The sequence below is a fragment of the Maniola jurtina genome, chromosome 13 (genome assembly GCF_905333055.1).
Source record: "Maniola jurtina chromosome 13, ilManJurt1.1, whole genome shotgun sequence".
Classification (NCBI taxonomy): Eukaryota; Metazoa; Arthropoda; class Insecta; order Lepidoptera; family Nymphalidae; genus Maniola; species Maniola jurtina.
In genome coordinates, this window is record NC_060041.1 from 5,160,584 (window position 1) to 5,183,625 (window position 23,042).

Below are 23,042 nucleotides of genomic sequence, written 5' to 3' on the forward strand. Positions count from 1 at the left end.
AACGCATGAATAGTTTACGTTATTTCTGGCTTTATGTTTCCTAAAATTTTCAAAATTTTGTCAATTGTTTTTAGGTGCGTTATTGTTTAAATGTACGGAAAATGCGACCAGGGCCGAAAGAGATCTAACCGTGGAATCATCCACTAAGCACGGAGCACGGATTGGCATGAGTATAAATACACTCAAACGCTTTCGCTTCACATTGTCCATCCTCGTTGTTTAGTTTTTTTTTAATATGATTTTGTAAACATGTCGCTAACTCAAATAATTATTTTACCTTCCACTTTTTTTTTCATCATTTCCCTGTATATTTCATTATTTTCTACATATTTTTTTTTTTGATTTTGTCGCATTCTGTTAATAGTAACTATAAATTTTACAATATTTTTAATTCCTATTATTGCCAGTTGTAGCAATGCTATACTTATAGTAAAATTTTATGCTATGAAAAATTAGTTACAATGATTTTTTTTACTTATCTGTTAATTGTTCACTAGAAAAAATTCCAAATACAATTAATTCCAAATATAATTTTTTCATCTTGGATTCAATTTTTTTTAAATAAAGTCTTAAAAACTGAGTTGTATTGAAAACAAATAGGGAAAGCTGAAAAAATAGGCAGAAAAGTCGGGCTTTTTCTTATTTTTTGTAATTTTTTTTGTTATTTTCGTTGCCCTCGTCCCTCATATCGATGAGTAGATTCTGGCTGGCGCTGACGTCACGTTCTGAAGGTCGCCGCTCACCACCTCCGAGGATCTCTTTCGGCCCTTGGAACTGATATGTGGAATGCAGGTATAATACACATAGATATGGAACCATACCATGCACATACCGTAATATAAGATTATGGAAAACAATTATTATCGCTATCGTATGTTATTTTTATTTACATTGAAACATTGAGGGTTCATAATTCATTTTAAGCAAAATTTAAGTTTCTATTTTAGTTAGATTTATCGTTTAATTTAAATTAATTTCAATAAAGCTAATATTTTGTCATCGACTATCTGGTAAAGTAAAGGTAAAGTAAAAAAGTACCAACCTGAAATTCGAACGCTAAAATTTATTTTTTGGTTAATTTTTCAATTATCAAATAATATTATTTATTATTTATTAGAGGATGATTTGACGTTTAGGCAGTTTTTGTGTAGGCAATCTGTCTGTATATTAACCATCAGTTAAAGATTATTTTGCAATTAAAAAATAGGATTTATAGGTAAATCGACATGGTGGCGATGACAAAAATAATTTGTTTGTTTATCGAGACTTGTAAATAGGTAGAAGTTAGTATTGAGAAATAATGTCGGTCCGCAGTTTTCGCAAGCTCTTTGCTGAGTCTGATATCACCGTGGGCGGGTTCTCGCGGCGCCCGGGCCCGTACGGCAAGGGCGCCGCGCACGCCGGCCCCGCCTCCGCCCCCGCGTAGACACTCCCACCCCGCGACCGCGCACCACGCACACTCGCCACAGACCGCGCCGCTCACCACACACCGGCGCTTCTCCGACACGCGGCACACCAAACCGGGGCTCGACCTCCGCCAGGAGCTGCTCCAGCTAAACCTGAGCACCCGCGACGTCGACAAATGGCTGGGCAGCAAGTTCGACGAGAAGGAAGAGGACTACGAAGTCGACTTCAGATTCGCCCACGACATTCCGCTCCAGAGGACCATCTCTTTAGACCGCGGCATTGACATTTTCAACTACTTGCAAACTCTTTCGGAATCATCAGATAGCGATAGCGATGCGGTCTCGTTCTGGACGATAGGTTCCGACGACGGCTCGGGCTTACGGTTCGAACAGCACAGGAGTTTCGATGATATCCCAGCTTCTCCGTATAAAGCGAAAAGCAGGCATGTATCTGTCGATGTTACGAGTACTATGCTCGGTAACAGTTTGGCGTTTTCGGTCTTGAAGGAGAGCTACAAGGGCTTGGACGCCGAAAGTGGAAGGGTCACTCCGCATATCAGGAAGTTGCAGAAGACATTCTCGTTTAAAAGTTTCGACGAGTACAGGGAGTCCGTGAAGAGTTCCGCTGAGAATTTGGCGAGAGTTGACACCGAAGTTGATTTAGGAGGAATTGAGATGAGACACCCGGCACATGTGTGCAGAAGCATATCTTATGAGTCCGAGAGTGAAAATAAAAGTCCACGACAACGAAGATTTGGCGTAACATCAAACGCGTGGCAAGTTAATTCTTCAAAACAGGAAAATACAAGTTTCTTGCCAAAACCGAATTTGATCCATTTCAAAAGTTGTGATGACGTGTTCCTTCAAGATGAAAAACATTCTCGTCTTAGGTCTGTTGAAGCTATTGATAGAGTTTCGAAGGTCACGTTTTTCGAAGATAAAAAAGATAAAATATGTCAAAGCGATGCTTTAAGAAACATTCGTAAACTAAGAAGGAACTTACTTTTGCGTTCTAAATCTGAATTGGGTCTACCCAAAATTGTTGTAACCGAAGTTGATAGTTCTAATGAAATTGATGTTGCGAATATTGAAAAGGATACTATATTAAGAGAAACTTCCAATTTAGTAGAAATAGGTAGAAATTGTGATTGTAGTATTTGTAGCGGTAACGAAGGGGAACAGAAAGAGTCGTTTTTGAGCAGGAATTTGAATAGGTTATTCGTGAGATTAGTCTCATACAAAGAGTACGGTAGAAAGTTGGCATTTTGGGATGAAAATAATAACTTAAACGAAAATGAAATGTTTAGTTGCTTTATACATATTTTGAAATTGCTGCTCGGTCTTTGGTTGCGGCACTTGGATCATAAGCAGCATAATTTGTGTGCTTAGATATTTTTCTTGTTTTAGTTGTAGGTAAGTTACAAGGATTTATCTACAATTGTATTTAATGTTTTCGAAATGGTGTTCTTGGTTTAAGTGTCAATTTTTAAGTACTACCGACATTGTTTGTGATTTGTATCAGCTCTATAATTTTAAATATCAAAACAATCACATTAAAATAATGCAAATTCATACACAATATTATTTTATTTTATTTTCTAACATAAAGTTTTTTTTTTGGTTACAAAATGGTTTTACGATATCAGACAGGTACATAGGGAAGTGTCAAGTGACCAATACAATTATTGTTACATATTATGATAAGGCTGTGTATGTGTGAAAATCATGTATTATGAACTGTGTGCTAAAGGCATATAATCGCTAGTATGTAATATAGAACGTAACTTACAATGTAAGCGTATTTATTTATGGTGGAATAATTGAATATACTGAAAAATTTCTTGAAAAAATCGACCAGGTGCCTCAGATAGACGTTATCTTTGCCTTTATATCGCATAGACTGTTAGCCCAGATTTTTTCATATTATGAGTTCGGCGTGCAGTTCTAAAACTGGTAGATAGGTACACAGTTTAAACTGCACGTAGAATGGGCAGTCGATTATCGGCAGTTGCGATGCAGTTGTGTCAACTGCACTAACGGCCGAAATTAAAAACCAATCTATCTGTAATGCGTCGATAAGTTGCTGAGCAACGTTGTTATTTGTCAAAAAATGAATGGTCTTTGACAAGTAACAATGTTGCCAAAACTTATTGACAGATTACAGATAGATTAGTAATTAATTTCGACCGCAAAACTTCACTAAGACCGCCTGAAACCCTAATGTAGCTCCATCTCCACTTTTTCAACTTGAAAACTAGTCTCTGTTGAAGATTACATTGGTGTTGAGATGTTGATAAGATGTGAGTATTGTAACACTGTAACTATTATTTAAAAAGCTAACCGGTGGATTTTATTCATTAGACGTGTAAACTGTATTAAACCAAATAGATTTTCGCCGAACATCTATTTCGATTTCGATAAATTCTGATATTATATGTTTTTCTGTCCCTGTGCTCTAACACATAAATCACATGGCAATCACAAGATTATAAGAAAAGCGTGTTATTATTGACTTTTAGCTCTTGTGAGTTTAAAGCAAAGGAAGCTATTAGCCATAAGAGGGATTGCATATATCGCCTAGAGTTTGGTAAAAGTGGAACAGGGGGTCTAGTACAAAAATTATAATGATCGCATTACGATAGTCGCAATTATAATTGACTGAATTCGAGTTAGTCTTATCAAACTAGGCATTTCAACCAATGGCAGAGAGTGTCTAATCCTTGGATGTCAGTTGAAAATGATTGCGATCGTCATACCTAATAGCTGTCAAAAGTCAAAATCATTTATTCAAAGTAGGTACAATTGTACTCCTTTTGATGGTCGAAATTGTTAAATTTGTTGCTAGGCCCTCTGATGTTGGTGATAGTCTAAATTCGGAATAAAAAGTTTAGGTACATATATATATTACATTGTGTGGCGTCATATATGTGTCAGTTTTCTGTATATGTTAGAATTGTGTGTTAAAAAATTGGTTTATTTAAATTGGTATAATTGGTATTGGAGTATTCTTATACTTAGCATGTTTTATGATTAAAGTTATGATATATTATTATAAGTATTAACATAAATAAAAGGAAATTGGGCAATTATTTTGTTAATATGTTTCACTCTTGAGTGCTACCGAGTACGCCCCATACAAACGAAGTTTGACTCTTATATTAATTTTAACCTATTAAACTCAATAAAATTTTGTTGACACGCTCTAGAAAATAATATCTGTGTCTGGTTTGTTAGATTTTCGTAAAACTATGGAGTTTCAAAGTTACACAGGTTCAAAGATTTATATAAATCCTTTGGCCTGTGAAACGCATATATTTTTATGGAAATTTGGCAAACCAGAGACATTGTCTAGAGCGTGTCTAGAAAATTCCATTGACTGACTGGTTATTAAAACGAGTATCTGCCAAGAAGAAGAATAAACTTAATTTGTATGGAGCGCGCTCCAAAGGCTCTTAAGCATCGTGCATATTCTTTTCGGAGCTGGTGAATAAAAAAAATCCTGTTAATCAAAGATAAACTTCCAACTCAAAATGTATACGTAACATATTTGCATTCATAATTATAACTTTATTTGCAAATATTATTATTTACATCGTTTCATATTAAAAATGTTTACATTCTTTACTATGCGGTTCAAATAGGAACGTCGGCAATACAACTCCGTAACTCGCATACATGTTAGTATAGTAACATCAGCAAAAAAATATGTGAAATAAATTTAAATACAAGTGTGACAGATATTCGACTTAATTGAGAGTAGATGTTCACATTGTTCACATTTGAAACGCATAGAACTTGTAGTGAAAAAAAAAAAAATCTAGCAGTTTTTCCAACAATGCATGTCTAGAAAGTGTAAACTCTATAAAACGAAAACTGCGTATTAAAACGTAAAATTGAACTATTAATTATCCGTAGTAAAAACTTTGCCTGCTCCAATAAAATATGCATGTGCTATTCCATGCATATTTGCATGCTAAATAACGTGTGAAGTACGTTTACTTACAATGTTTCAATGACTGTCTTTACAGATGGCTAACTTTGGCATCCAAATGTACCTTTAAAAGGTTCACAAGAATGAACAACTTCGACTACTAAATGTCATAAGTTTAAAAATTTATGTAGTTATTATCCATCATCTTTACTAAGGGACTTGATATAGCAAGTGTACACTCATCAGGCTCAGTTCACGACAGTTAGGGAACTTCTGACAAAACGTCGGGGCTTCGATATCACTGGTAGGCGTCAAATGTTAGTACATTAAACGCAGGTAGCCTTAAAGTAGCCCTATTTTTCTTTGAATTTACGTCAGCATAGCCTAATATTTTGACATATGATCGATTCAGGGTCGAACCGAGAGTTCTCTCACTGTAGTTCAGTCTGCTACAGGCCCGGTTTACGGCACCTGTTCCACCGCCGACAAGGAAGCGAATAGCTACTGCCTATTTTCTCGCTCAAGAAACGTGCAATCGATGTATAATTTCCATGTCAAATATATCAATAGTTGATCGCTGACTGCTCACTATTAGCGGGAATTCTCTCTCAACTTGTTTGTCGCAGCAACAAGAGCTATCAAATAAATAACTCGCTTAGCGATGCTTTTATTCAGCGGTCAAAATACTCACGCAGTTTACGCTGGGATTAATTCAGTCTCTGCTGCCTACCTGAGCGACAGGCGCTTGAAATCGCTACTCGTACACTCGCTCATAGCCTACCGACAAAACTATCTTAACTATACACTCGTATGTCGTTGCTCGCAAACTCGTTTCTAATTTTTAGCTTGACCCGCTCTCGTTAATCGTCAGTGGTCGGACAAGTGCCTAAATATATGGGTTCAATGATGCGTATAATCGCAGTGCATTCACGCAACGGACAAAGTACGAAGTCAAATCAAGATCAACCCATCTCCGGCTCACTACTGAGCACGGGTCTCCTCTCAGAATGAGAAGTGGTTTGGTTAGTCTACCACGCTAACCAAGTGCGGATTGCATTCATGCATCTTGTACTCTTGCTATATCATTCCCCTAAAATAAATATAGGCCACTTTTCACAATTCTACAACAAAAGTCATTTTAATACTTATTACTTGTTTTACAACAATTTAATTATTACTAATATCTAAACACTACTGTCTTTTATGTAACTATTCATGTTATTATTTGCCCGCTAGAATTTTTTTTGTAACTAATGTGGTTATAATTTTAATAATATGTCGCATTACTGATTTTATTATTTAACCTACCATTAAATAAAAATCAATGATATTACAGAAGCAGTCCAAACCAAATAACTATGTTACTTAAATTAGTATATTCCACTCATGGCCTAAGTGAATTATTTTCTACTTTACTTATTCAAATAATACGATAACAGAACCATAATCATGTTAGAAATTTAGAATATTATCAAATACCGATTCCTTAAAAAAAGTTTTACAAATTGTTGATTTTTTTTTTAATCTTCGACAATATAATGTTATGAAATAGATATTATAATCACAATTTGCTAGGACTTAAAGACTTAGATCGATTTCATAGATTAGTAAAAATAAAATCAAGTAAGTAGCAGAAAACGATTCAATTAATACCTACTAATAATAATAGTTAACTGGACTAGACCCGTTCCGTAGAACTAACAGTTTTGTGATATGTAACATTTTTGATCGAAAGTTTACACTTTCTTAATAGATTAGACCAACCAATGTCTCGACCGTTTTATTACGTGCCTCAATAACTAACGGTCCTTTTCACATATTCAATGTAGTACATATTTTACCTGTATTGTATCGTTGTATACTTAGGTTGATAATAATTATAATGTGAGCTTTGCTCGCTAGCGTAAGAAAACTATAATCATTCCTTAGAGCTTCTTTCATAGACAGGTGCAACGCCATTTTCTGTACATTGAAACTAAAATAATTACTCAAATGAATTGTAGTGGTACAGCCGGGGTACGGGCCGGGTGGGCAGCCGGGTACTCGATTCGGTAAGTTATCGTTCTTCGATTCGATAACTTACCGAATCGAGTGTTCTGAATCGCCCGGCAGGTCGGTTAACAAGAGCTGAACGTTCACAGTACTCACACAAACGCAATTTTATGATGCAGCATGTTAAAAAAAATAGATTTGTATTATTTTAAAACGAGGTTGTGCCAAAACTGTATAGGCGTGCTGCGGGTCGCAATTTGAGGTAAATATCATTTTTACGTTATAAATGACCTATTTCTGTAAATCCTTGTAATGTAAATGTAATGTAATTTTAAATCCTTCATAAAAGGATTATTTCCATCACTGTGATGCATAAAGTAGCTAAACAGATTATACACTGTTTCACGAGATCATTCTTAATATTTTGAGATACAATTTTTTCAAAATTTAAAAAATCTTTCAAAATTAACAATATTATCGGTTGACTGACGGATGGTTTTATAAAGAAAAAAAAAATTACTCTGTATTTTATAATCGTAGTAAAAAAAAAACAACTTTTTCTGTCACGAACATAAACTGGCCGCGTGTGAGAGACAGACTTTGAATGAATGAATGATTTATTTATTCAATAGAATGTAATGTTTAATTATTTCAATAGAATAATATGTTTAAATAATGTCAGCCTTATACATTTTACCACTGTAACTGTGTGTGTAACTTTCATGACACTTGCGCTTATTCATAGATACTTCACAACCGCAATATGTGAACGTGCTGTACGTACCAGCTCTGGTTAACATGGCTGTAAGAGCCTACGTTGTTTCTGCAATGGCGATGACTTGACTATGAAACTAGCGTTAATTAAATCACTTATTATAATGACATAATCATCGTTGTCATTTTGTTTGAAAATGCTAGTCAGAGTACTATTGGGTACTAGATGTAAGAAGATGTTCAATAAATAGAGGAATATTAGATTGATCTTTTGTGGTACTGAATACAATTAATTTTCAAGAAAACTGTGTCTTATTTTCTTTGTCTATATTAGATATCGTTTCGAAATATATGTAGTTTTTAATGTGGTACAGATGCTACAAGTTGTTTTACTTTAAGTAGAAATTTTAATTATATAAAATAGACATTAATCTGTTATTATCTTTGCACTTATTTCATTGCCTAATTCAAAATTCATAAAAAAGTCGTTTGAAATCGTGCAGTTACCTGGCACTGTTATTTTTTTTGTTCCAAAAAACAAAGGTAATGAAATTATGCTCAGGAGTTTTTCAAATTATTTAAACTGCAGGGTTAGTAATTAGTACAACAGGCGCAAGGAGGAAATCGCGTGGATTTTATCGACTTGCTTCTACAAATCTTACCTCAACTGCGCGAGTTTTTTTTTTCTGATTTTGCACTCCCCTTATAGAGTAACTTTGACTTGTAAATTTTTTAGAAACAGTAAGATCGTAATATTCCACTATTTACCAAGAATGTAGTAAATCTATCACATTTTGGGTTTTCGGGATCACAATACAATTTTTGTAAACTTTTTGTTAACACACTTAATTTTCCCATTGTTCTTTCTTATGATAATCTTGTAGAATGTTAAAAATGTAAGACAATCTATGGGTAAAATACATACCTAATATTACCTACGAAATTTATAAGTTGACGGTGTCAAAATAATTAAAGATACGTTTATAATAAGTTGAAAATGTGTTTTATTTTATACTTAAGGTGCATGAGACGGGTCTGCCCGTAAAGATTTTTATATAAACCTAATGAGGATAATACTGCCATTGGCGCAATTAAAATGACATAAGCGTACGTTGTCATATTAGTTTACACATTGCGAAAAACTTTAATTAGAATTTCGCAGGCAGACCCGTCTCATCCCCCTTAACAACGTTGCAATTCTGAGTTTCATCAAAAAAAAACGAAATGAGAGTCTTTAACAAAAAAATCCTTAGGTACAATAGAAATTATTACCCAGCATAATGCTGGTTTTGATTTCTATTGGCTAAATAAACTTAGCTTACTGACGCCTTAGTTTTGCTGTTTGAACAGCCTAAGGAAGTAGCCCGTTAATATTGTTAACGCGACCGATCAATTTATACGGTCTAATTAACCTGGCCGGGCCTGTGGTTACGACTACGAGCTTCCATTAGTGTCAAAGGCGTCGCAATCCATGGTAAGTATCACGGAACAGGGAATCGGCGGATTACTTAGCAATGTTCTGTGGTATGTAAGTACGTAATGTTTAATTACTAAAATTTTAAATCACAACTGTATATACTCTATCAATTTTTAGGATTCTGTTTCTCAAAAGGAAAAACGGAACCCTTATAGGATCACTTTTTTGTCTGTCTATCTGTCCGTCTGTTGTGTCTGTCAAGGAAACGTATATGGTATTTCCCGTTGACCTAGAATCGTGTGTGTCAGGTAGGTCTTATGGCACAAGTAAAAGAATAAATCCGAAAAACGTGAATTTATCATACAAAAAATAATTAAAGTAGGTATGTTCGCGAAAAATTTAACTCACTAAATCACATAATATAGATGGCTCAGACTGATATTAACTTGCAAGGTTCTAGATAAAGGTGCTTACCTACTACTTACTATATCTTGTACGATGGTACGGAACCCATCGTGTGCGAGTCCGACTCGCACTTGGCAGTTCTTTTTCAATTAATGAACTACTTAATTGTTGATGGCCGTTAAACCACCTAATTTATAAGGAAAATACTATCTTTGCATGACATATAGATAACCAGTTTATAATGTGAAGTCGCTATAATAGTTTAAAAAATAAACCGGTCAAGTGCGAGTCAGACTCGCGAAGCGAGGGTTCCGTACTCGGGTATTTTTCCGACATTTTGCACGATTAATCAAAAACAATTGGGTATACATAAAAATCTGTTTTAGAATGTACAGGTAAAGCAATTTCATATGATACCCCACTTGGTATAGTTATCTTACTTTGAAAATTGAAACATATTTTAATTTTTTTTTAATGATGTGACCACAAATTCGCGGTTTTCAGATTTATTCCTGTACTTGTGCTATAAGACCTACCTACCTGCCAAATTTCATGATTCTAGGTCAACGGGAAGTACCCGATAGGTTTCTTGACATACACGACGGACGGGCGGGCAGACAGACAGACAGACATCAAAGTGATCCTATTGGGTTCCGATTTTCCTTATGAGGTACGGAACCCTAATAATTTAACGACGGTAATTGATACAAACCAGTACAGGAAAAAAACCTTAGGTCCCACTCTTACGCAAAAGATTGCTTGTATAACCAGCGCGTTAGTGATCATTAAGAGACTCTTTGTAAATATTGCGTAGTAATTAACTTAATGATACAGTTTTAAATGTTAAATACGCATTAATTGGAATAGAGAGCAGAGCTACAAATAAACAATGGAACATTTTCTGGCCCCACTGGGATTTAATCGTCTATTCAAATAAAACTAAGTATGATACCAGAGTATCATAAATAATACATTGTTTTGCTGAATACTGAAAAAACCGACCAAGTGCGAGTCAGACTCGCGCACTGAGGGTTCCGTACTCGGGTATTTTTTCCAACATTTTGCACAATAAATCAAAAACTATTGTACATAAAAATAAATAAAAATCTGTTTTAGAATGTACAGGTAAAGCCCTTTCATATGATACCCACTTGGTATAGTTATCTTACTTTGAAAATTGAAACACATTTTAATTATTTTTTTTTAATGTTGTAACCACAAATTCGCGGTTTTCAGATTTATTCCTGTACTTGTGCTATAAGACCTACCTACCTACAAACATGATTCTAGGTCAACGGGAAGTACCCTTTAGGTTTCTTGACATACCTACACGACGACGGACGGACAGACAGACAGACAACAAAGTGATCCTATAAGGGTTCCGTTTTTCCTTTTGAGGTACGGAACCCTAAAAAGGTTCTTTTTGTCTTTGACAGATTAGCACTTGCCTACGATTTCACTTGATAGAACGACTAAGCGTATGCTGAAACGCAGGCGACCTACCTACATAGTTCAGATCAGAGCACTGAGCAGCGTAAGACAGAGAGATTTTGTTATTAATGCATGCACGTTGTATGTAGATAGTGATGCATTCTGAGACGAATGTTTTAACTGAGGATATTAAATATAGGAGGCTTGGAGGTAGCCCTAAACATTTATAATTTTTTGTTAAATAGGTACCTACTATCACTTCTCCGAATATCTACTGACTCTCCTTTCAAGCAACTGGTCCCGGGTTTGATTCTAGATGCGATTTTGGTTATATTCCTCACAAAATACTTAGAAAGTATATTTAATAAGTACAATATATAGGCAGGAAAGAAGAAACGCTGGCTGAACCATGAATCCCAGCATTTCCTCGTTCGGACCTTTTCCTCTTTAGCACCTTTTATTAGCATTATTTAACTAAAATTGGGCTAGGAATTTTGACCCCTGAGCAGGCGCCACTGGCTAGGTTGTGCGAACGTGTTTGGCCCCGTAGCTCAGCCACCAGGCTATGCGTGGAACACTGGGGTTTTAGTCGGTAAGAGTCCGGCATAACCGACCGTACCTACCTCCCCGGGCGCGGTGAAATCGATGAGGATTTCCCCACTAAACAATGGTAGGTAAAACTAGTAGGTAATCCTACTCATGAATATCTACTAATGATCGCTCTGCAACTGCTCAAACTCGGTCTTCTTCATTGCCAGCCCGCCAGCTCTGGTTGTCGGTTATATTTCTGGTACCCTAACTTACAATATTTATGTTTTTAAAAAGTACCTAAGTGATCAGTGGCTAAAGTCTGGAGCTTCTAAGAGGCCCACCCACTTATGGGTGAACACCGAAAGGGTATTAGTGAGAAAAAATTGTATATTGGGCAAGGCACCCAATTTTTCATCCATAAGATCAGGTTACGGATATCTTTAGATTTGGATGAAAAAACGGTGGTAGAACTCGAACCCTTTATGCAAATCATTCTCGCTCTCAAAAACCACTCTACATGGGTGTCCAGTAAAGTGAAGCGAGTAATTTCTCGCTGCCAATTATTAACGCCGACAAATTGATTGGCCGAATTACGTTAAGCATAAGTTAACATAATAAAGCAGGTTAGCTTAACTGCCATTTAGGAGTCTTAATACATTTATCAACATAAAATTGAAAGACTGCATTGGTAAATAACTCAGTAAAAGTAAGCAGTGATAGCCTTGTGGTTAAGATTTCGGTTTCCTACTAGCGAGGGTACGGGGTTTGGTTCCGAGAACGCACCTCTAATTTTTCGGAGCTGGCTAGGTAGCTATATTTGCGTTTTAAACAATAAGGAAAGTAATTAGGTATTACTTTCTTAAATAATATAAAGGAAAAGATCGAGAGGAAACCTGCAGGTTTAGAGTTCTCTATAATGTTCTCAAAGGTGTGGGAAGTCTGCCAATGCGCACTTGGCCAGCGTGATGGACTACGGCCTAAGCCCTCCTCATTCTGAAGAGAAACCCCGTGCTCAGTAGTCTGCTATATAAATTAGTAAGTGCTGTATAAATTAAAACTTCGAAGAGCCTTGATGGATACGTGGGTGGGAATATCTAGCAGATTTTTGTGAAAGTACCCCGAATAGTTTGTATCTCGGTTACACGAGTACAAATCACTCAAGTCAAGTGCTAGTTACTTGTATGAGTAATGTATTGCTTAACCCTCATCAAAAATATCGGATCTGTCAACTAGTAGTTTTTGTGTGTGAAGAAAGTTGGCCCATGTAGGTCACAACCTGCTGCGAACTCACGAAACCTGTCTTAGTAAAAAGTGGCGAGTAGGTACAGGTAGGTAGGTAAGCTGAATTCGGAAGTCATAAATCAATACCCATTATCTTATGATAAATAATAATTGATGTGGCTAAATAACATTAATCGCATTTTCTTACAGATAAGGTCTGGTAGGATCATTAAAAAATAGACTACCCCTGCGCTTATTTGGTGCTTTTCTCCTTAGATTTTCCGGCGGGGAAGGGCCAAACCTACATACTTAGGTATATCATAGTATATATAGGTATGTACTATGTATTATAAATTATATGTATAAACGCATCAAAACCCACTTGTTAGTTGCATTTCAATGGGCCAAAGAGACTGCCCGTCATTGAAAATGGACCCCGATTTTTTGAAAATTTTACAGAAACGATCCATCTTCATCCATCCATCCATCTTCATCCATCCATTCATCTTCATTTGGATTTTGGATTGACTTATGAGAATTTCTCAAAATTTAGATTTCTCAATCTTAACAATACCTACTTACTAGAATGTCATCGCTAATTATTGAATTGTGCAGTATATTACAAACAAACCTATAAAAATTGAGATAAAATTAGACGCATGTTTATAAAGCGCATTTTTTATTTCGAAGCGTACCCAACCATTTTTCAATTTTCTATTATACTACTACTAGACAAGCAAGTCACGTAGTCTCTAAGGTGTTGAAAGAATTGCACAATATACCATAGCTCAATACTTAGAATATTTATTATGCGTTTTTTGCTTTTGTAACTGATGATATACCTACCTAGGGGGTTATCTATCTTCTAATGGATTTTGATAAAATGTCCTAATTATTTGAATTAGGAAGGTACCATTTCCGCTATAAATGTTGTTAAACTTGAAGGTGGAAATTCTAAACTGTAACCAGTTACCCAAATAAACAGAAACGAAACCCTAAGAGAACTGTATGTTAGGAACGTTCCTAAATCTGTGGCTTGTACCAACGAGGGAATTTATAAAGTAGGTACCTACAGTTGGAGTGATGACGGCAACGGCGCAGCTATCAGGCGGTAGGCCGCAGCCTCAACGACAGCGTTAATCCGGGCAGGAGCGGAGACAGCGGGGCGGATGATAATTCGGGGAATACGTATTGTATACTAACCTGTACTACTAGTGCAAGTACGCTGGACCTGCGATTGCCGTCCTTTTCTGAAGCAACTTGTTTTCGCCATTTTCCACTGATAGCAGCAGTGAGCGTCATGTGAGCGTAATCGAAACCAAATGTTAGTGATCAGACATCTAACATACCCTCAACAATACCATTCAAAGTGTCAACTTTAATCCCGGTACGCTCGATGGACCGCTTTGAATCGGCACAAAAAATAACTGTCATTCTGTATGGCCTATATGGACTATACAGACTTGAGGGCAGTGGCCCTCCAGTCTGGTGAAGTCACCGTCAACAGAACTAACCTGCTTATAGTCTGTCGACTGATTGCAGCTAAAACAACGGAAAAAAAATCTGTATGGCAAATTTCTTCCAGTGTATTTGTATATTCTGTCATTTTCAGTGGTATTGTATCGTCACCCCGGTTTTGCCGCCGCTCCCGACCTGCGCACCGCTGTCAACGAGGCCACGCACTCGCAGTGCGATTTGTGCAGAATGCCTTCTTACAGCTCCTTGTATTTGGTATTACAACTACTAGGAGCCACGTTGCATTTCCGTCAACCATTGTGTACATTTCTGGCTTTATTATGTAACCCCTTCTGTCAGACATAAAACATCTATTTCATCGGTCTAAGAATGACCTAATATAGACTTTTCATTGTCTTGCACCTGGGAAGATACTTTTTATCACATAATATGTACCTAAGTATAACAATCAAACAGGAAATAAATGCATAATTAATATGCAAGAGGAACTTGAAGTAAAAACATTAGAATACCTAACTTGATCTTCCTAATTAAGTAACCACTTAATTGGTAATTGATTTTCAACGACTTTGCCCTCATATCCACAATTGGTATACAGGCTCAGAATACATAATGGTAGAGACAGGTTAGACTTAATTATGTTATTAATTTTGTAAATGATGTAGTTAGGCCTGTTTTCGATCTTAAACATCCGTCTGATGGTTCATGCTTCGTACCTGCAGGTGTTTTCGACCATAGACTTAGAATTTTTCGCTAGTTTTCGACCGACCGGAATATGGACTGATAATTCCGTCGATGGTAAAATACCTATCTACGTGCCGCTAGGTAAGTAAGTACAAAGCTGCAAATACTCTCACCCATATTCTAAGTCGCAACCACAAAAGCTCCTCGACTCAAACAATGACTCGAACGAACCTATGTCCTAGCACAAGAATCTCCATTGGTACCTATCACGCGCGTCAAAGCCGACAATCTATTGATGCAAAAATATGCGATCCGGCCGAATCTTGGTCCCTACTCCCGATGTCTCCCGCATTTTTTGGGCGTTTTTGCGCATCTTGTGGTAAGTGAGTGAATATGCAATAACCATAAAGGCAGGTACACGAAGATTTGCAAAAGTTGTCAAATAGATTTGCTAAATTCCCAAAGTTTTTACCTGTAGGACCTGTGGCTAGAGCTCCCAAAGTAAAGGCAAAGTTGTTGAATATTTTTTGCCAACATCTATCATTGGCAAACAATTCTAATGGTAACGCATGAATGTGAAATATTCAGTCAATGTTTTGCGCCTGTGTGCGTTTACCGAATATCGAGGCCGTATGGCGGGATGTCGACGAGGTTATGCCGATCGAAACAACTTGATACATTACCTATATTTTTAACTAAAAAGTATATTTTTTAATCATCTAACGAATGCCTGAAATTTCCTTTGCAACAGAAGCCACACTAAATTAAAGGACATTCTATAACAATGAAACAAATCAAAAATATATCACAATACACATAGGTATAACAGATTTCGGAATAAGTATACCTACCAAAAGGCTGATTTGTCTTTTACTTTCATAATCAATTTGAACATGAATATGCATTTCTATGTATTTACCTATGCTCGTTAATTTTTGCATAGCTAAGTATAAACTTTATTTTCGAGGTGTGCCGACTCTTACTCACTAAACCAGGTATTTTAGGTATAGTGTTCTACGATTTTGTGTTGTATTTTTTGAAAATTTTGCCGCTAATCTGTTCTTGATTTTATCTTTACAGGTGTGTCAATGAAGGTTCTTAAAGGCTCAAGAACGTAAGGTCGCGCTACCTCAAGTAAAGGTGAGCTCGGCGCGGGCGCAGCTCGTGACGTGTCCCTCACTTCTCTTCCTCCAGTGAACCGCCGACTGTCGCGAGAAATTAACGTGTGTATAATAAACTACATCTAAGAAACTAACAAACTTATTGGTGATTCATTAAAAAGTGTCTCTTTCAACTTTTACTTTCTTAAAACTAACTTTTCGAACGAAAAGTTGGCTTTTGATCGAACAGTGCTTCTCAAGTTACTATACCGGACAAGTGTTTTAAAATTTGTGCTTTACAGGATTTGTTGCGTGCTTTTAACGGATCGACCGGTAAGTGTTTTGGTCTAACTGCGTTTTATCAGGGAATTGAATTATTTAAATCGCATGTAAACGGAACGTGAAGCGAATTTCTCAATAAAGTACCGGAATATATGAATGGCAGCTTTCGAAAATAATGAATTAATCAATATATGCCGGTACACAATTTTGAAATAATTTAGGCCAAACGGGCCTTAACCTTTTTTGAGCCATTTTTTCAATAGTTCAACTAAAAGCCTCAATATAATTTATTTGAACATCCTCAAGCCTACCTAGATGGAAAATTTACTATATTAGGAAACAGGAAGTAAGTGCGCATTCACACTAATTTTCAAAAATCGGTGTTTTTTTTGTGTCTACCTTCCTACCTACTTAGTTTTATTTGATTGCAATGCATATTCATGATATATTTTTCGTGTTAGCCACTAGTGTCAACCTAAACATTTAGGTGCATCTACATAAAATATAATTACTTATTAATTGATAAATATTGGTACATCAAAGCAAACCAGCCTTTGGAAGATGAAAAATAATAATGGAAACTGATAGCCCAAAGGTCAAAGATCTCAAGACTATGGTCTAATATTTTGACAATTTGGAGGCTTTCAGTATAAAATTATTATACACCATGCTAGCAGCTAGATGTATATGTCAAGAGCTGCAAGAGGCGCACGCGACGCATTTTTGAATAGGCACCTACTGAAAATGCGTAAGTCGCGACTCGCGATAGCTTCAAGATTCGGTCGCACCGATCGCATCGAAGAAATGCTGCTGACGACAGCCGTGGTCGACGCTTACATATGCTCAAACTTACTGTGGGTCCGATGCTGATGACAATACTCGCATTTTTGGTACTGAAGAATGCGCTTCTTGCGCTTCCTTTCGGGTCCAAGCCTGTGTGTGACTTGCGTATTCCTAGGGGCTAATTCACAAGTTAGCCCTTGACTGCGATTTCACCTAGTGGTAAGTGATGATACAGCCTAAGATGGAGGTGGGCTAACCTGGAAGAGGTATTGCAATTTTATTAAACTCATACTCTAATCGGTTCCTAAAGGCATCGTACCGGACGGAACGCTAAATCACTTGGCGACACGGCTTAGCCAGTTAAGTAGCCCACGACCGAAGCCCTCCATCAGTTGTTAAAAATCTTGTTAAAAATACCTGGGCGAAAGTCCTATATGTCCCTATCATGTTTTCCATGTTCCTGTTATCATCTTATCACGTAGTCACTAACAATGTTCATGGTAGGTATATTTTTACGATTGATCCAGGTTATTGCAGTTGAGATTAGACCTTATCAGAGAACCAGTTAGCCGTCGGCATAACATCGCGATAATACTGCACCAGTATGCACCTACGCCTACCTACAAAATATTAAAGAGCACTCCCATTTAAATATAGGTCGGCTTTGCTATGTTTAAAATCATGGACTAGGTATGAATATAGACAGACAAAGTATTAACACGTCGACGGTCGCCCAGTATTAAAAGGACATGAAACTAGGCTATTTAATAAAAAAAAGTAAGTATAAATGGTCATTAAAGGCCGAATTTTATCTGTAACATCCCGATAAGTTACTTGGCAATATTTTTGACAAATAACAACGTGTCTATAATTAAGCTATCGACAGATTACAGATAGATAAGATTGATTTATTGATTTCAGCCGTAAAACCACACTGAATTCAACAAAATCTGAGAAAAAATTGCTTACATAAACAAAACAATTGTTTTGATTGCAACACTGCAGATTCGATTACAATGGAATGCCATCAATAGGTACATACTTAACGACAATACAATGATAAATTTTTTGTTTGATAAACAATAAATCACACTTCGGGAGTTTTAAAACATTGTTGTACCTTTGATTGATAACCTTCGTGCATATTTTGGACTATAATACCTACCTACTACAAATTAATTTAAATATGCTTCATTATCATTGTCAGCCTCACTGGTTTAGCGGTGAAGGCTGTGGTCTTATAAAAGAAAGACTCTGGGTTCGGTTTCCGATAGAACTTAGAAGAGGTTTTGGAATTTATTATTTTCTGTGCTCTGATCTGGTGAAAAGTTTCGGCCGTATCCCTGATAAGCAAATTTTTTCTGTCCACCACCAAGTATCATTTTGGAATCTATGCTAGGTTATGGAACGCCGTTACGGCATCAGTTTATTTTATAATTAAACCTTCCAGTTTAGAGTGAATAGGCATCTTCTAGCCAAGCGCGCTCCATCTTAGGTTGAATCATCACTTGCTAGCAGGTCTGATTGCAGCCAACCGCTATTCTATAAACTAAAAAAAAAAACTAAAAATAAAAAAAGCAAAAACTCACTGACTGACTGGCACTCAGCCCAAATCATTGGTCCTTGAAAGCTGAAAAACACTAAGGTACCTCTTTATAATGTAGACAAGGAGTAAGGCTGAAATTTTTTCAAAAATCCCACGGGATTTATATATTTTTTAGCGAGAGAAGCCGCGGGCGATCACTAGTTTCGAGTAATTATGTTCATTATTTCAGAAGTAATAAGGATCCGACTAGGTCAGAAGGACGGATAAAATGAAAATTCCATAGACGGACAAAAATAACAAATGAACTCATAGGCTTCGTTTTGAGATAAGGCTACCTACTTGATGTAGGTATCTACTCATCAACAGAGATGAGATCATGCGGAATTTTATTATCAGATAAAGAAATTTCAATAATTACTGTTAGCTGTTCACAAATATATGTTAACGAAAGCTCAAGAAGTAGGCGAAAATTTGTATTTTACGAGGAGTCCAATCAATTCGTTTAACTAAACCAAAAGTTGATTGGGCTAGGCACCGACAACGCTAGATTGTCCATACAAAAGACATCAACGGTATCGGATCACTGAAAATAGTCAGTAAATAAAAAAAATTGTCAAATTATTTGCCCTAACCGTACCTACCAACTGAGAAATCAAGAGATAAAATATTTCGGCTTATACAATTGAACTATTTATTAAACTAGTATTTTCTGAAAATCTTTTCTTACCGTGATCTATAGCACGAAAAAACCCAGCTGTATCTCAAGTTAGTATACATTTTTTTTATAACTAAATGGGCTTGGCGCTTGACTGAAACCACACCAAACAGGAGATGATGCAACCTAAGGAGAACGTTGGCCTAGAAGGTGTTTATTCACTCTTCTTTAAAGGTACCAATATTTTGGCTAACGGGGAAAACGGCATATAATATTCTAGCAGTGCGTATTAGAAACGAGTAACTTAATCTTAGTATTTAAGTAAGTTTTAGTGCTGGTAAATCAGGACGTGTTCTGATCTACCATCAGCAGTCTTGTGCTTTTAGTCCTTGTGTCTCGATCATTAATCTTAAGCTTATGTTCAGCGGCTTTCAGCGTCGTCCGATCAGTTACTGGGGGAGTTTCCTAACGTATGTTAGATTTTTTTTTATTATTCTAATATTTTTAAGGGGCTTTTATAGGTGTCCTATATGCCAGCCCCATCGGTACAATCTAAACTAAAATTAAACTAGTTATAAACCTAAATTACAAGATGTTAAATAGATGTTGGTTTCTCAAGATGCTTGAATGTTGGCCACCATGTGATGGCTACTCGGTGCTGGAAGTCACCACATATATATTATGTATTTAGAATAGGTATTTAAAAGGGAAGCTAAAATGTCAGCATTTTTTTCAATGGAAAGTTAATTTTCCGAGAAGTAAGTTTTAAGTAATGTGCCGATTAAAGCAATTTATCAGTTGTATGCATGAAACAAATTTCCTCATTTCAATTCCAATGGAGATTGATCGAGCAATTTGTGCTTGATGGATTGCGACGGGCATAGCATGCGAAAGAAAGTGCATTCGTATTGCGAAAAAACTTCTATAACCACTTCTGTGTTTCTAAATTTTCATCTATTTTTAAAAGCGAGGGTTAAATTGAACTTGAACAAATTGTTAATAACCTTAACTGCTAATCAATTTTGTAACAATTGTAGGCTATAAAAACCCGAGAGTTGTCAAATTTTTAGAGCGGCAATGTGCCACAACATATGTAGTTACAACCGTGTTACAACCTGACTGGCTTACATGTTCACGAGGTACATAAATTATAATAATTAATCCATAGATTTTATCAATACGAAAGTGCGTAGCTTTTTACGGGCTATCCATTTGCACTGATTGTTGCGAAAGGAAGAAATCTGCATTATAATGTACCTCTTAAAGTTTCAGTAAGTACTTACTAAGAAGAAATATACTAAACAAACAGTCCCTAGGCTAGGTATAAATCTATATTATAAGCAAAATTGATGCTGGACCTGCTTTTCATTTGTCTGTCGATAAAATCTTTATCATAAGATGTATCATGTAAGTTCATTGTTAAGGACTGGTAGATGTTTTCTCTATAATAAGTATGTATTGTATATTAGGTATAATTTTCTCTAAAAGAGGTAACTATGATAGGTAGTGCAAAATAGGTCTATTTAATCGTGTGATTTTTTGACGCGTAATGTATGAGATCTGCTGTTCTATAGTCTGACTCAATGACAATACCTGCTACATTTTGTCGTTTATTTATTGTGCAACTAAGAAATCCTAGATGACGAAGACCACCCATAGCTGCGGTAATTGTCTTTGCTACAATTCTTTTTGACTCGTCTCTTTTCATCCCCAGCAGTTAATCATTCGAAATTGAACTTTATTACAATCGCACAAATACTAATTCCTTATAATGTCTTCTTCATAATGCATTTAGAGGTACAAGAAATTCATGGCTATAAATAAAAACTTCTTGTGGGCAATACATTACAATGCTCGGTAGATGTTACAACTGGATTCGAGATATAATATTTTACAGGTAATTTGTGTGGGTTTTCGAATGGGTTTGGAAAATAAATTAAATTTCCCTTTTGGACGTTAAAAATCCGATATTTTATATAATATTATCATCATTTCAACTCTTGACTGACCAACTGTAGATGCTGTTGATGATGATGAATAATGACATGTCTTACATAATAACATTCGAGTAAATTGCATGGTGTGTAAATTGGGTGTAAATAAAAAATCTCAAGTCGAACCCAAAGCGGAAGTGATTGTGTAAGGTTTTTGCTTTTTTTCGTGTTAGTTCCACCTAAATTGGTAGCCGTTAAATACGTCGGCCATTGTTAGTTATTTTACACTAAAAACGAATCACAATTTTTGAGTCTTTTTACCTATTCATGGAATAGCTTTTTGGGCCCTGTAAAAATTACTTACCATTCCAAAATAAACTTTAAGTAGATAGGTACCTATATTTGATGTCGGTTAACATATTCGACCATTAATTGTACCGATTGGAAGGATAATATAAAAGCTTAATAAGTAAGCTACGTACCATACAGATTTCGTTGGTTTGGCGGATTATAGTAAATTAAGCTTTTATATCATCCTTGTGTATCATGGACTTCCGCAAAATAACGCCTGCTTCTATAATACTTTTACCGATTGGCATAATTTCGACAAAAAACGACTTCAAATGAGGTACAAAGCTGAATATTTTTTTATTCGTAACTACCTACTTACTCCTATCTTGAAATGTCTTCCTCTTTGTTTAAAAGGCACCTATTCCAGTTTCGGTTCTGTACTTACAAGATAAAAAATAAGAGTATCATCTATTTAAAGAGTCATTGATATCAGTTTATCTCTGGTTGGAATTTTACTTTCTTGTCAATATTATCGCGTTAGTAGGTCATTTACGGGCGTTGTCACGATCAAAATTTATATCACTGAAAGGTGTATCGCAAGCATAAGATGAAACTATTTTGTTTTATAGCTAAACTAGCCGATGCCCGCGACTTCGCCCGCGTGGATTTAGGTTTTTCGGAACCCCGTGGGATCTCTTCGATTTTCCGGGATAAAAAGTAGCCTATGTGCTAATCCAGGATATTATCTATCTCCATTCCAAATTTCAGCCAAATCCGTCCAGTAGTTTTTGCGTGAAGGAGTAACAAACATACACACACACATACAAACTTTCGCCTTTATAATATTAGTGTGAAGTGTGATGATCATAATATCACTTGATCATGTATTTCAATCAATATCATATTTTGGTCTAGCCTACCTAGGTAGGTAGGTACCTACTTACCACTTACCAGTTATCTCTCCATCAGGTTTACATATTTGTATTTGTGTACATATTATTAGTACCTATCACATTTGTATTATAAAATTACATTACATTACGTAACTTCATGATTTTATAAGTGCTTAGACTTAGGAACCAGCCTATTACTAGTTCTGAAGATGCTAAATTTAACTGTACATTTCTTCAAAGTTCCCCATACGTTTAAATTACATATTACTTACCTACTTACTTATAGTCAAATAATATAATCCGTTGTTTTAGGTCAGGAGATCAGAGGAGACTACAGATTTATAGGTATG

The 23,042-nt window shown here is 36.0% G+C and overlaps 2 protein-coding genes across 13 annotated transcripts in view; both read left to right on the plus strand.

Moving 5' to 3' along the window:
- LOC123870889 (RILP-like protein homolog) overlaps positions 1–9,041 on the plus strand; it is a 29,426-nt gene extending 20,385 nt beyond the window's left edge. For 4 of the 8 annotated variants that reach the window (XM_045914381.1, XM_045914380.1, XM_045914378.1 and 1 more), the window contains exon 8: positions 1,315–1,572. In XM_045914381.1, coding sequence (XP_045770337.1) covers positions 1,315–1,426 — 112 coding nt within the window. In that variant the 3' untranslated portion in view covers positions 1,427–1,572. Of the gene's footprint in view, positions 1–699; positions 793–1,314 lie in introns of all 8 variants that reach the window. The other 4 variants (XM_045914383.1, XM_045914385.1, XM_045914377.1 and 1 more) reach the window with 3 other exon arrangements.
- Positions 9,042–16,383: 7,342 nt separating this feature from the next.
- The window catches only part of LOC123870882 (zinc finger CCCH domain-containing protein 13), a 76,034-nt gene continuing 69,375 nt past the window's right edge, over positions 16,384–23,042 (plus strand). For all 5 annotated transcript variants that reach the window (XM_045914363.1, XM_045914362.1, XM_045914368.1 and 2 more), the window contains exon 1: positions 16,384–16,641. The gene's annotated coding sequence lies outside the window, so the exon portion shown is untranslated. The remainder of the gene's footprint in view (positions 16,642–23,042) is intronic.